Source organism: Camponotus floridanus, unplaced genomic scaffold (genome assembly GCF_003227725.1).
Source record: "Camponotus floridanus strain SB8 unplaced genomic scaffold, Cflo_v7.5 scaffold40, whole genome shotgun sequence".
NCBI lineage: Eukaryota > Metazoa > Arthropoda > Insecta > Hymenoptera > Formicidae > Camponotus > Camponotus floridanus.
Genome location: NW_020229548.1, coordinates 491,091 through 504,314, shown reverse-complemented (window position 1 = coordinate 504,314; position 13,224 = coordinate 491,091). Strand labels below are relative to the sequence as shown.

At 25.2% G+C, this 13,224-nt stretch overlaps 1 protein-coding gene across 1 annotated transcript in view; it reads right to left on the bottom strand.

Moving 5' to 3' along the window:
* Nucleotides 1-10,508, bottom strand: part of LOC105254118 (scavenger receptor class B member 1) — a 34,802-nt gene extending 24,294 nt beyond the window's left edge. Inside the window, exons 1-2 of the mRNA XM_011262617.3 lie at nt 10,368-10,508; nt 8,806-8,955 (exon numbers count right to left, since the gene is read on the bottom strand). Of these exons, the coding sequence (XP_011260919.1) occupies nt 8,806-8,955; nt 10,368-10,395 (178 nt within the window). The 5' untranslated portion in view covers nt 10,396-10,508. The remainder of the gene's footprint in view (nt 1-8,805; nt 8,956-10,367) is intronic.
* Between the last annotated feature and the right edge of the window lie 2,716 nt (nt 10,509-13,224).

Below are 13,224 nucleotides of genomic sequence, written 5' to 3'. Positions count from 1 at the left end.
GACAAGGATTAAATAGCTATTAAAAACGAGTTTATGAGATGTTTGTTATTTGTTATGTGCATAATAGAGAAAGAGAGGGGGGAGAGAGAATGATCAGTGTACGTTAGTATGTTTCTCTAAATCTGCCGATATAGTCTAATGTAATATTTTTGCTGATAAAGGCAACGTACGTGATTGAGATTGAAAGAAAATTCTAGGCGTTTGCGCTGCAGTCTCCACAACATGCGATCGCATATTTTTAATAGTATGCACTATATAATTCAGATAATTATTTGGTATGGCAGTCGCTATGCATCATGGTGCATATTAAATCTACGTAAGCGCATCTCTATAAAAAAGAAATAGCCTCGAGAAACATAGTCGTTTGAAAAAAAAGGAAAATAAAAATTGTAATAAAGGTACAAAATCTTTTTTTCTCTCTTTCAATTAAATTGATTATGCTCGCATTGAAAAAATCTTTAATACCAACGTCGTGTGTTTCGCTGCCGGCTAAGTTAAGTCGACCGCAAACTGCGTGCAACATCAACCTTGTCGTTCAGTCATCGTTCTTGCTCCCGTAAGTTAGTGCGACGTCATTGAACGCATATGATAGGTATGATGTGTCATGATTTTTACGCGACTTAGTAATGTCGGTCGCAACGGAAAACCGGTAACATTCACCGACATTGACTCGGTGACTTTGCAACCGGGATATCCCAAACAGACCGATTCATGTCAAGATCCTCTTTCCTTCTCTCTTCCTCTCTCTCCCTTCTTCTCTCCCTATCCCTATCTGTCTATCAGTATTGCATCTGTACTATAATTTTCAAAGTTAATTAATTATCGTTTTTCAAAATCAATTTGAAGTATTTTTCTCTCAAGTAATATCCTGTTTAGTCATCATCTGGGAAATCTGCTAATTAACATAGTATTTAAATGTTTGATGTTCGGTAAACACGCAGTTTATAAAAATTATATTACTGTTACAGTAATTTCTTTTATAATTTGTTAAAACATCCTGTATCATTTTTTAATATGTAAATTATGTAGATAAATAACGCAAAAAAATATAATATATCTATATAACTTTGCATATTACAAAATGACAGAATGTTTTTACAAATTATATATATATATATATATATATATATATATATATATAATTAATAAATTAAATTTTTTACAATGAATAAATCCGAATGAACAATTTGTTCATTTAATAATTATTATATATAAAAAAACAGGAATTAATCATGATTATCTTAATTTTATCTACGATATTCTTCGTGAATTTTATTTTATGCTCTTTGTAATTATCATTTCAATTTTCTTAAGATTTCAGACAAATCTATTCTCGTGTAATGTGCATGTTTCATTTAGGATTTGCAGTATTTCCCGAATAAATTTTTCGCACGCGCGATCGCAAGGCCAGTGCATTCAACAAGTTTCGTATGTCTCATGGAATTTAACTGGACGAAATGTTACGATTAAAAGGACCGATTCGAAACATCTGATAATTCCATATCGTTACAAATGTAGGTGTCTGCGAACTCGTATTTGCGTACAACGGACTCTATCGGTTCCTGTAGTCAATGGCCTTGCGCCGCACTCAAGGTTACGAGATACAAATAAATTATTTCACGATATGCCAAATATTTCCGGTTTTATGGCTGCTGACTTTCCAGTACCTTGAACGGATGTATTTCTTTTTATCGTTTTTATGTAAATTGCCGCACCTACTGCATTAAGATCAGAGATCAAAAATAGAGAAATACAAGATAGGAAAATACAAGTTGTCGGAATATATATATACATATATCGATAGGTGATAACATATTCAGAGACAAGATGATCAAATCATGAAATTAATGTGATGAATCCTTAATGACATTGGAGAATTTTATATAACGTACAGGATATTTTATAGTATCATCCTTACTTTTAATGATTAATGAGATTAAATTAAATTAAAAAGAGCAATATCGTTTTTTATATAATATGCAAAGCTTTTATGTAAAAAATTAAAAATTCAAGTGGAATATATTTAAAATTGAAGAATATTCGTTTAAAAAGATATTGAAATCATTTTTTAAATGATAATGAGATGTCTTCCAATTCTTCTACATGATTCTTTTCATATTTTTTAACGCAATAATATTTAACATTTTTTCAATTAATTATTATTCTCTTTACAAAAATCGCACCTATTACTAATCAATATCCTTTTCCTTGGGAGATAATTGTTTAATACATGTTGTTACGAACTACGAACATCATTAATTGTATAGTACACACACACGTAATTTCGACTTTCGACATTCTGTTAATCCTATATTAAAATATTCGCGATCATCGAAGCTTAAACGAGGCCATTGCATAAAAATCCGGAATTATCATGATAGTAGTTTACCGATTATTTGCTCGTTATATTTTTATACATCGATATTGATTAGTAATATAATCCTGTTGATTCGATTCGAAGGCGTTCTGGTCGTTTCCATTCTCTCAATGTAGATAGTGGAAAGGAACCGATCTGCTTAAATAAAAAAACAAAGTCGTGGCATTCAAGATGGACATTGACTCCAAAGGTCTTCCAGTAAAAGTGCTGGTATTTAAAACAATGTGCGCGCATTTTAGTGAATTTCATTTTTCATCGTAGAAAAGAAGAAATTTCTTAACACAAAGTATACATCTGACAATCATGCATTGTAATAAAACATAATAACATATCAAATGTTACGCATTTTATAAAGCATAGATATTTTAAAAAAATGCAGATACTTAGAAATTATGTATTAATATATATTAATATATATTAATTTATATATGTGTTAATCATGAAAATTTTATTTTCTGTATAAATCATATTTTCTACAGAAGTGTGTTTCCAGTAATCAAATCTATAATAAATTGCTCCATTAATCTTATCTTTAACAGCTGTTTGCAACATTATAATAAAATAATTAAATTAACTTTATAAGTCATATATATATTACGTATATATACAATATGATGTATATATAATTTAATTACAAATTATATAATTTGAAATATTATATAATTTTCATTAGATTTGTTTTATATATTTTGTTTTTGTTTTATTTTTTTTTATTATTAATTTTTTTATTATTCAGAATATTTTCTTGAATTGACACAAATTTGTATTGAAACTCTTAGAAAAGTTTAAATAAGTTGCTTATTAACTTTTACTGAATTATTTTTTTTTTTTCAAATTCTTAAAAGTCAACATAAATACATAAAAATCAATTTCCATTATTCTAATCAGCACTCGGATCACAATTATAAATTATTTTATTTGAATTAAACGCAAAGTGCAAAGATTATTATTAACTATTCATTTTGCGCATTTGTTTCACGTTGTTAAACTTATAAAATTCTATATTGATAACTCAGACTTCACGTTATTGTGATTGACGTAGCTATTATATTGATGAGCTATTATAAAAATAAAAAGAAAAGATTAAAGTCGCTTCCGATAAAGAAAAGCAAGTATGCAAACTTGCTTCAAAAAAATATTTATTATAATAGCGAAGCCAGATGTTTCTTATTTTCTCATTAGGATTTACGATCATGATTACGAAAAATCACGATCAGTCTAAGCATATTTGATTAACAAGTAAAAAAGTCAATTCACTCATATTTCCTAGAACATTTTTCTAGTTAGTCATAGTTGATAAGAAAGGTCAATTAAGAACTGATTAATTAATAAAAAATCTTAAAATAATAATGTCATGGCTTTTTAATTTTTTGCAATATCAATATATATCTAATTTGGTATTATCAAGCACGCGTAAAATATATATTATCTACATATGTTAATCATGTTATACATTAATTATGCATGTGCACCATCATTTATATGATAGCGACAATTATTAACGACCAATGTTTTGGTCGTTAATAATTGTCGCTATCATATAAATGATGGTGCACATGCTTACAAAATATGTTCTTATTGCTCACATTGGCATGCATGTGTTTAATTCGCATTCATGACATTAAAAGACGACTTTAAAAGGACGCGCAGACAGGATCATGCTATTTCGTAGTTACGTCATATTATTGTATATTAGATTAGTTGATGTGTACAGATATATATTAAACAGCTTGCTAAGATCACTTTATAATACAGAAAAAACAAAAAGATTGTTAAAACAATGATAATGATTAGTTGTTGATAAAAAAATATGTATATTAATAAATATCTTTATTTTTAATTTAAAATATGTTTATATATGTTTAATTAAAAAATTTAAAAATATAAATTATGCTTTGTTTATTTTGTTGCAACAGATTTGTCAAAAATGAGCAATAATAGCAATACAATAAAAAAAATTATAAATGTCGGAAATTAATATTATAATAGTTATAATAGTTAAATTATAATAGTTAAATTATAATAGTTATAATAGTTAAATTATAATAGTTAAATTTTGATATAAATTAATTATTTTTTGTTTACCACTTTTACAAAGCTGCAATTTAAAAGTAACTCTTTCAGAACTATTATTTATTGTTAATGATTTAGTGATAATTTGTTCTTTATACTTATTTATTTCTTTTTATTTTTCTTATTCTTCGCGAAATATTAACATAAATAATATAAATGAGCAATGGTTGTATGGAGTATGTCTTTTTCTTTTAATTATTTGATTCAAGCCATTTATTTACTTAAAATTAAATTTAAAAAAAATAATAGCCAAAAAATGACTAATTTTTATGAAAAATAAAGCACGCGAGAATTGTGTGTGATAATATTGCGTTTCATTAAAATAAAGTTAAGAGATAGCAGAGAGTTCATAGATTAATATTCACTTAATATTTTATGTCAAAAGTTTTCGTGCTGTCCAAGGTAATATATAACTTTATATTGATATATTCCTTTCCCTCCTCCCCTTCCTCTAACCAAATTTCTACTATACTGATTTTGTTATTTTAAATTAACATTAACATTATACGAAACCGTCCCACGGATTAATATCTTCATCTATTTTATTTAATTAATGCAAAAATCTGATCGGATGGTTGCGATGTTGACCAAAAAGACACACGTGTGTATGAATAATTATGAGCACAGGTATGACGCGGAGACGATAGCTTGCGGAAGTTTTACAATCATTGCGGCATTCTTTTCGATTTGAATTATACATCAACACTATGTAGTACTATAATCAATCTAACTTCGTCACACGAATAAAAAATTTATTGTTGTTCTTTTAATGTGACATTCGCCTGTTTTTCGTCTATAATTTTATTTTGTGTTGCATATTATATATATTCTTGATCATATAGAAAACAAGAATGATAATTATTTTCTGTAAGATTTAGCCATAGACGCATATTAACATAGATAGTGAGGAGCGTTCTCATGAGAGGAAAGGGTAGCATAAATTTACTTCGTATGTCTGTCTTCCTCTGACACATGCATGATGCAATTTCAGGTTATTAAAGTCATAGATACTGGTACGCAAGAACATTCATTAAAAAAAGACAGACACACAAGTAAATTCATGCTATCCTTTTCTCTTAAGAGGACGCCCCAACTTAGAGCTACACCGCCTCATAAGCAGTCTATGTTTATATGTCTATGAATTTAGCTGGATCTGATATATATATTATATTCTTTTAATTTAAATATCTATTATTTTATTTTATGTCGCATATGATATATTCTTCATCAAATGTAAAAAACAAGAATGATAATTATCTTCTGTAAGATTTTGCGATCTAATATCTTATGATCAGTAAAATGCTTTTCAATAAGAATTAAATAATATTTATATTTATAATCGCTTCAATTAGAAATTATCGTGTATCATCTATTTTTCGAAGTATTCTGGAAAACAGCTTTAATTGTAGAAAAATATATTTTCATCTTGGAAAACTTTAACAATCTTTGAATTATTCTATAATCGTTTCAGCAACACTCTTGTAACAATATAATTGTATCAACATTGAATTTTATCAGATATAAAAACATAAGAGAAAAATAATTTCCGAACTATGAATCGTTACACTAATTTTTGATCATCTGTATATTTGAGAGTTTTATTTGCTATATCCTGATTTATTCCGCTATTTATTTTCATTTTGAATGTAGCTATATATGATTTTCAGTCAATGATTTAGCATATTAATTGCGGTTTTGATAGAAAAAAATTTGAAAGTTCCGGAATGTATTTACACATAGAAATTTCTATGAAAGATTGTTGCAAATATGTCATTAAATGTGTGAAAACACTTGAAAGTAAAAATTTTTAAGCATATTACAAAATTAGTATTTTCATGATTTACATTTACTGATCAAAATTGCGATGTAATTAAAATTTACATTGTAATATGATTTACTTTTTCTATATTTTTGTTTCTCTCTAAAATGTACATAAAATTAAATCTGCGTAGAAAGCTACAAAGAGAAGGAGAGAAAGAGAGAGGGGGGAAGAAAGAGAGAGAGAGAAAATCTCTATCATTAAATTAGTAATACTAATAGCAATATTTCGCAATTCGAGACTGGTCGTAGAGCAAAAACAACAAATTTTTATTGTGGAACTATTTCCCATAATTAATTCTGTTTTTTCTCATGTATAAACGACACATTATTCTCTCTTTCTTTCGATTTGCTGCTCTTTTTTTGCTTATCAAAGGCAATATCATGCATATTGTCCGATCCGAAAGCGTCCGCTCTATATATATGTATATATATATATACATAGAAATTTAGTAAAGGTCAAGTAGTATTAAATGAAAAGAATGAAAAGAGATACATAATAAGATTATGTATCTTATATATATATATATATATATATATATATATGTATATATATATATATATATGTATATATATATATATATAAAATATATATATGCATAATTTCTCATAATATATCGTAATTTGTAATTATTGTATATGTATATTTAAAAGTATTTTTTTTCATTGCAATAATGCATAACAAAATATAAAATATTTTTAAATTCGTTGCACCTATTACAAATTTGATCATAAAATTATTATAAAAAAATTTTTCAACACAGCATAAATTGCTATACTTTTTCATATTTTTGCTAAATATATCAGAAATATATTTTGTTTGTTTATATGTAACACGCAAGCTTTTAAATTTATTGCGATTAAATTGAATAATAAGTGTATAATGATATTTTTTTAAATCTTATTAAGAAAATGAATTTTTTCGAAATCAAGTATTTCTCGTTGGGAATTTTTTGTCTAATTTATGCTTTTTACGCAATTTGCTTTGAATTATACTCATAACGTGTCTTGATTAATGAATTTTAAATTTCAAGTTCACCTCGAAATCGGAAGTAACATGAAAAATTATATGAATTTATTTTTTTAGAATAAATGGTGGGCCGTTATTTCATATAAATATATAGTAGTTAATTATAGTAGTAATTTGTAAATTTATTTGTTAATATTGTATATCTCTTCTTTTTACATATTATCATAAAGAGAAAAACAAAAAATAAATATGCAGAAAGGAATTTAGAATCATCATTAAAACTCAAATAACGGAAAATTGATTTAAGAATTTACTATAAGTTGATCTCATAATGATAGGACATTCCATACGTAATTTTAAACAATCAATTGTTACATCAATTGTTACATAATTCGGACTACTTAAGGAATTATTAAATTTTGATGCGAATGCAAAGAAAATGTATTTACAACTTGTTATGGGTGTTCGTGCGTATAATTCGCGTATTATAAAAATACCTTTTACTACCATGTACTTCAAACTGCGCATAATATTCGCCATTGACGCACATGATGTAAAAAAAGGATCTGTTTTATAAAATTTCCGATATTAATAAATGACAAAAAATTCTATATAATAACTGGTGAATCTGTTATTTCTAATGTTCCGAGTATACGTAATTCTCCATTTTTTATCTTTGCTTCGTATAGTCTGATATATTTGATTGGAATATTTATTTTAAAACGTCAGAAAAACACAATTACTATGTAATGCATATGTAATTTTCCGTATATAATTTGCTTTTTCTGTAAATGAGCAAAGTACTATCGTTTTATCAAATACATTGTAATTATGTATAATATGCGCATTATTTAATAGTTTAAAGTTATGCAGAATTTATTTTTATTCCGCTCGATAAAAATATGATTCATACATTTATAAGTTGAGTAACAATATATATATATATATATATATATATATATATATATATATATCAATTGGAAATTAAATCCTGATAAATATAGTTATAGTTTCATGAAAATAAATACTCATAAATGTATATGATAAGAAATTAATTTTAATATCAGATTTTTGAAGAATAATCTTATTTCAAGTTTCTTATTTTAATTTTAAGAAAGAAATATTAAATAATAAATTGTCCTTTTAAATTCGGACAATTATTTCTATAAAAGAACATTTTATCATATATAAAATGTTCTAATTATGATATGTTAGAAAAACTTTTACTTACTGCGTAAAAAGTTAATAACGCTATAAAATCAAAATAATATGAAAAGTTATATGCAATAACAGATATAGCCCGTTTATATGAAGATACATATGTTTGATTAGCATAATCGCAAGAAATAAAAATAATCTTCGAGGAATGTTTCTTGACAAGTATTCTGGTCATAACAGATAATTCAAACAAGAAATAATAATGATAAATTACATACCTAAATTAATGGAACAAGAGCGAGCACGTCAATAATGCTTTTAAATAAATTGTACTTTTAAATAATTGAATTAAGGCTATGAAATTCATGACATCTCTTACAAATATTGATATTATCCATAATAAAATTACTCTTTGATCGCGTCAACGACAAATCTGGTTGCAGATTTGTCGAGCACGCTATATGTATTTCCTGAAGTTCTTTCTTTGTACTCCAGCCTCTTTTTACACACCATTGTTTCAATGATCCTGTGATATTTCTAATCTCCATAGCTATTATATCTGAAAAAAGATTTTGAATTTATTATTTATCTTCTTTAGGCATTTTTATTTTAAAACTAGCAAAAATTTGATGTTTGAAAAATGTTTGAAAAAATATTTAGATATTACACTATCTAAGAGCATATAGAATACTTATGCATATATCTCATTGAACCTCTCTAATAATTGTATAAATTTAAATATATATAAAAGAAATAGAGATCGTGTATGTACATTTATTAATATGTGTGTAATATGTGTGTGTTATATATAGATTCTATTTTACTTAAGAATAAATTACTTATACATACATATATACATATACAGGGTCTACCAAAAGTGTGGAAACCCCTAAATATCTCGGAAAATATACGTTTTACAGAAAAGTGTTTCCAACAAAAGTTGTAGGGTTTAAGAAGATCTATATACTGATTCTATCAGTTTGACCTTGGATGGCGTCGTCAAGGTCAGGTCAAGGTCACATTGACTTTTTTAAATGACACCCCCTACATTTGATTGCATATTCTTATAGCTTAATTCAAGAGCTTTCCAAAACACTATAATAATGTTCATTTTTATTAAGTACTTTGCGAGTTATGAGGGTTGAAATAATTTCTTAATTTTACATAAACCATAAAATATCTAGTAAACCATTCATTTTTCGATTATCTTACCTTCATACTTTTATGTACAAATTAATGAGAGGAATCAATTGGTGTAAAGAAAACACATAGTTGTTTCTAAGAAAAAATATGTAATTTGCAATTAACAATTCCATATTTTTTCTTAAAAACAACTGTATGTTTTCTTTACACCAATTGATTCCTTTCATTATTTTGTACATAAAAGTATGAAGGTAAGATAATCGAAAAATGAATGGTTTACTAGATATTTTATGGTTTATGTAAAATTAAGAAATTATTTCAACCCTCATAACTCGCAAAGTACTTAATAAAAATGAACATTATTATAGTGTTTTGGAAAGCTCTTGAATTAAGCTATAAGAATATGCAATCAAATGTAGGGGGTGTCATTTAAAAAAGTCAATGTGACCTTGACCTGACCTTGACGACGCCATCCAAGGTCAAACTGATAGAATCAGTATATAGATCTTCTTAAACCCTACAACTTTTGTTGGAAACACTTTTCTGTAAAACGTATATTTTCCGAGATATTTAGGGGTTTCCACACTTTTGGTAGACCCTGTATATAGTTTATCCTCTCTTAAATAGAATTCTTATTTTAAGTTCCATTTTCCGAAATGGATACAAAAAAATTGAGATTTTAATTAATAAATTTTAGAGGAATAAAGCCTTAAATGTTAATTTGCATGAATTATGTTCATATGCGCTATGACATTAAATAAACATTAAATAAAATAGTTATTTGATATAAAAAACTATAGTTTTTATCATTTTTACGGTGTTACTTACGGATTGCTATTCTAATATAATTCAACATTTTTTAATAGTTGCGCGGATACACTATGTTACACACGATCGAATATCGCGAATTCGAAGTTGTGAATCAGTCAAAATAGATACAATAGTGCAGATTCTCGACTTCTCTGTCGACGTCTGTTTATTCACTGAATGTAGCCGCTGCCCCTCGATCGTTTTTTATAAAATCTTGAGGCGATAACAACACTCAGGCAATCTTCATTACTAGATAACGACCAAAATGCGAAACGCTATATTTTTTAAATACTTTTTATTCAATTTAAAAACCAAGTTAAGATTTGTCAACTTAAATAGGTTATCTTTATTTTCTACAATATCTATACATAATACGATATTTGTCGATTTATTTTTTTCAATTATTTATTTTGTATATAAAAATGTAAAGGATAAGGACAGTAGATAAACAGTAAAAATTTCATATTTTATAAAATTTTTTTATCAATAAAATTTGAAAAACGTCTTAATCTTTCTAACATACATTTTTTTATAAATTATTTATATTTTTTTGTACATTTATAAAAGTTATAACAAAATTTTCATATAATTAATATTACTAATTTATTTAAAAAAATATAAATAAATAATTGTATTTAATAAATTACTAAAATATTAATATATTGTATTTTTTTATATTGATTACTTTTTATTGCCGTAACATTATTAACGATATAAGCAAGATTTAATATCAAAGATAGAAATGTAAAAACATAATTTTATGTCAAACTACATATCTCTTTTTCTCTTTCTTCTCTTCGAAATCATATTGTATGCAATATACAAACAAACTAATGACGTCGATGCACTTAACATAGCATGCATACAAAATGAGCAGCTCTGAAAAATTAAAGATAAAAAGTTGTACTCTCTCTTATATGAAATCAATATATTAATAGTGGCTTCAGAGAGGTTATAGCAATAAAAATAATAAAAATAATACAATCTCACTTAGAAACGTAACGGTGCTAGTGTAGCTTATTTTTCAATGAAATTATGTTACCATAATTAATAAAACATAAAACGGAAAAACAAAATGAGTGTTTTTATTGAAGACTAGTAAAATATACATCTTCTTTGAAATGTCATTGAGTTGTCACTGTTTTCATCAGATATTAGTTTTTAATCGATTCAAAAGACTACTTGATAACATTGTATTGACCTCTCTATCATACGAAACTATATATCGAATGTTATATAGTTTTATATCAAGTTTTAAAACATCTTGAACTCTAGTACGTGACTTGTATCATGCAGTCCGCATTATTCATCGTATTTTTTATTATTAAATAAGATATTATTAATTATTATTAGATGAAAAAAATTCAAATTATAAAAAAGCTTTAAAAAAAATGATTAGTATTATAAATTAAGAATCTATAAGATAGATTCTTCCTTGTATTATATTGTATTTTATAATTGTATTTTATAATTAGTTAAAATAGATTTGAAAGTGTTTAAAAAATAAGATAAACATGAAATTTATCAATATCCATTTGTCATTATATATATATATATATATATATATATATATATATATATTTGCGTATATTATAAGTTCGTATTGCAATGATTTGTAAGAAATTTTATATTTGTTTGTACTCGTGTAAAATCAGTTTCTTTAGTCTTCAATCATTCTTAGTCAGTTCTATTTAATTATCAATTATTCACATTGGTTTTACTAATTTTATTAATATATTTTATTAATATTTTTATTAATATGTTTTATTAATATTAGTATTTTTTTTATTAATATGTATATACAATATTTTTTGTTGCGCTTCCTTTTAATCAGCATCATTTCTAAAAAAATTAATTGTAAATTAATTTATTATATCTTATTTTTAGCTAAATATTTATTATAAAATCTATGTATAATTATTTTTTATCACATATACTTTTAATTTTTTCATACCTATTTGTGAGAATATGTTCTTTGGCACAACATGGTATTCGTCTCTCGTGTTTAATATATTTCATATATAATAATGTTGTAAATCGCAAGATAATAAAATGATTATTGTTAATTAATTATTTTCTCATCAAGTAATTTTATAAGAAAATTATCCATGTAAGTATCCATTTCTTCTGTGCATATTTTTATACAAATGACAATTTATTTATCTTTGTGTTTTATCTCTTTTTCTTTCTTGCATATATGAGATTCTTATAAAACAATAATTAAAAAATAATGCATAATTCTATTAATATATTTTATTAGTCATATAATTTTTATATATTTAAACATATAAAATTTGTATTTTAATAAGCAGTTTCATTAACGAATAAACAATGTTAAATAATATTATATTATTTTAAAAATATATTTGCTTTAAAAAGATTTATACGATACGTATAAATATATTTATATGTACATAATGTATTTTTAAAACATCTATTTTTGGACTGAAGAATAATGTTGTATAAAATAAATTCTCAAAATATGGTTCAAAGAATAAAAAGGGATTAGATATAGACACACACTTACGTTTGGTAATGTTAATTTTTGACTTTTCCTCAAAGATATGACGTTGACGTTGATTAATAATCCGTTCCCTCTCGGATAACGAAGGTTGAATTCTTTTTAATATATCATCTAATGAAGCCTTCTTTGGCGATTGTATGATTGTTGAGCGTTGAATCCCTTGATTTTTTGTTGACTCCATTGAATTGTGAGAAAGAGACTCATTTTTCAAAAAACTATTATTCATTTGATTGCAATATTCGCTATTTCCGTCGCTAGCATCATCCATATTTTTTTGATATCTTTGTATTTTTTCTTTTTTTTCCTTTGTTTCATATATAATGCATATTTTAATATTTCAGATTACGAATC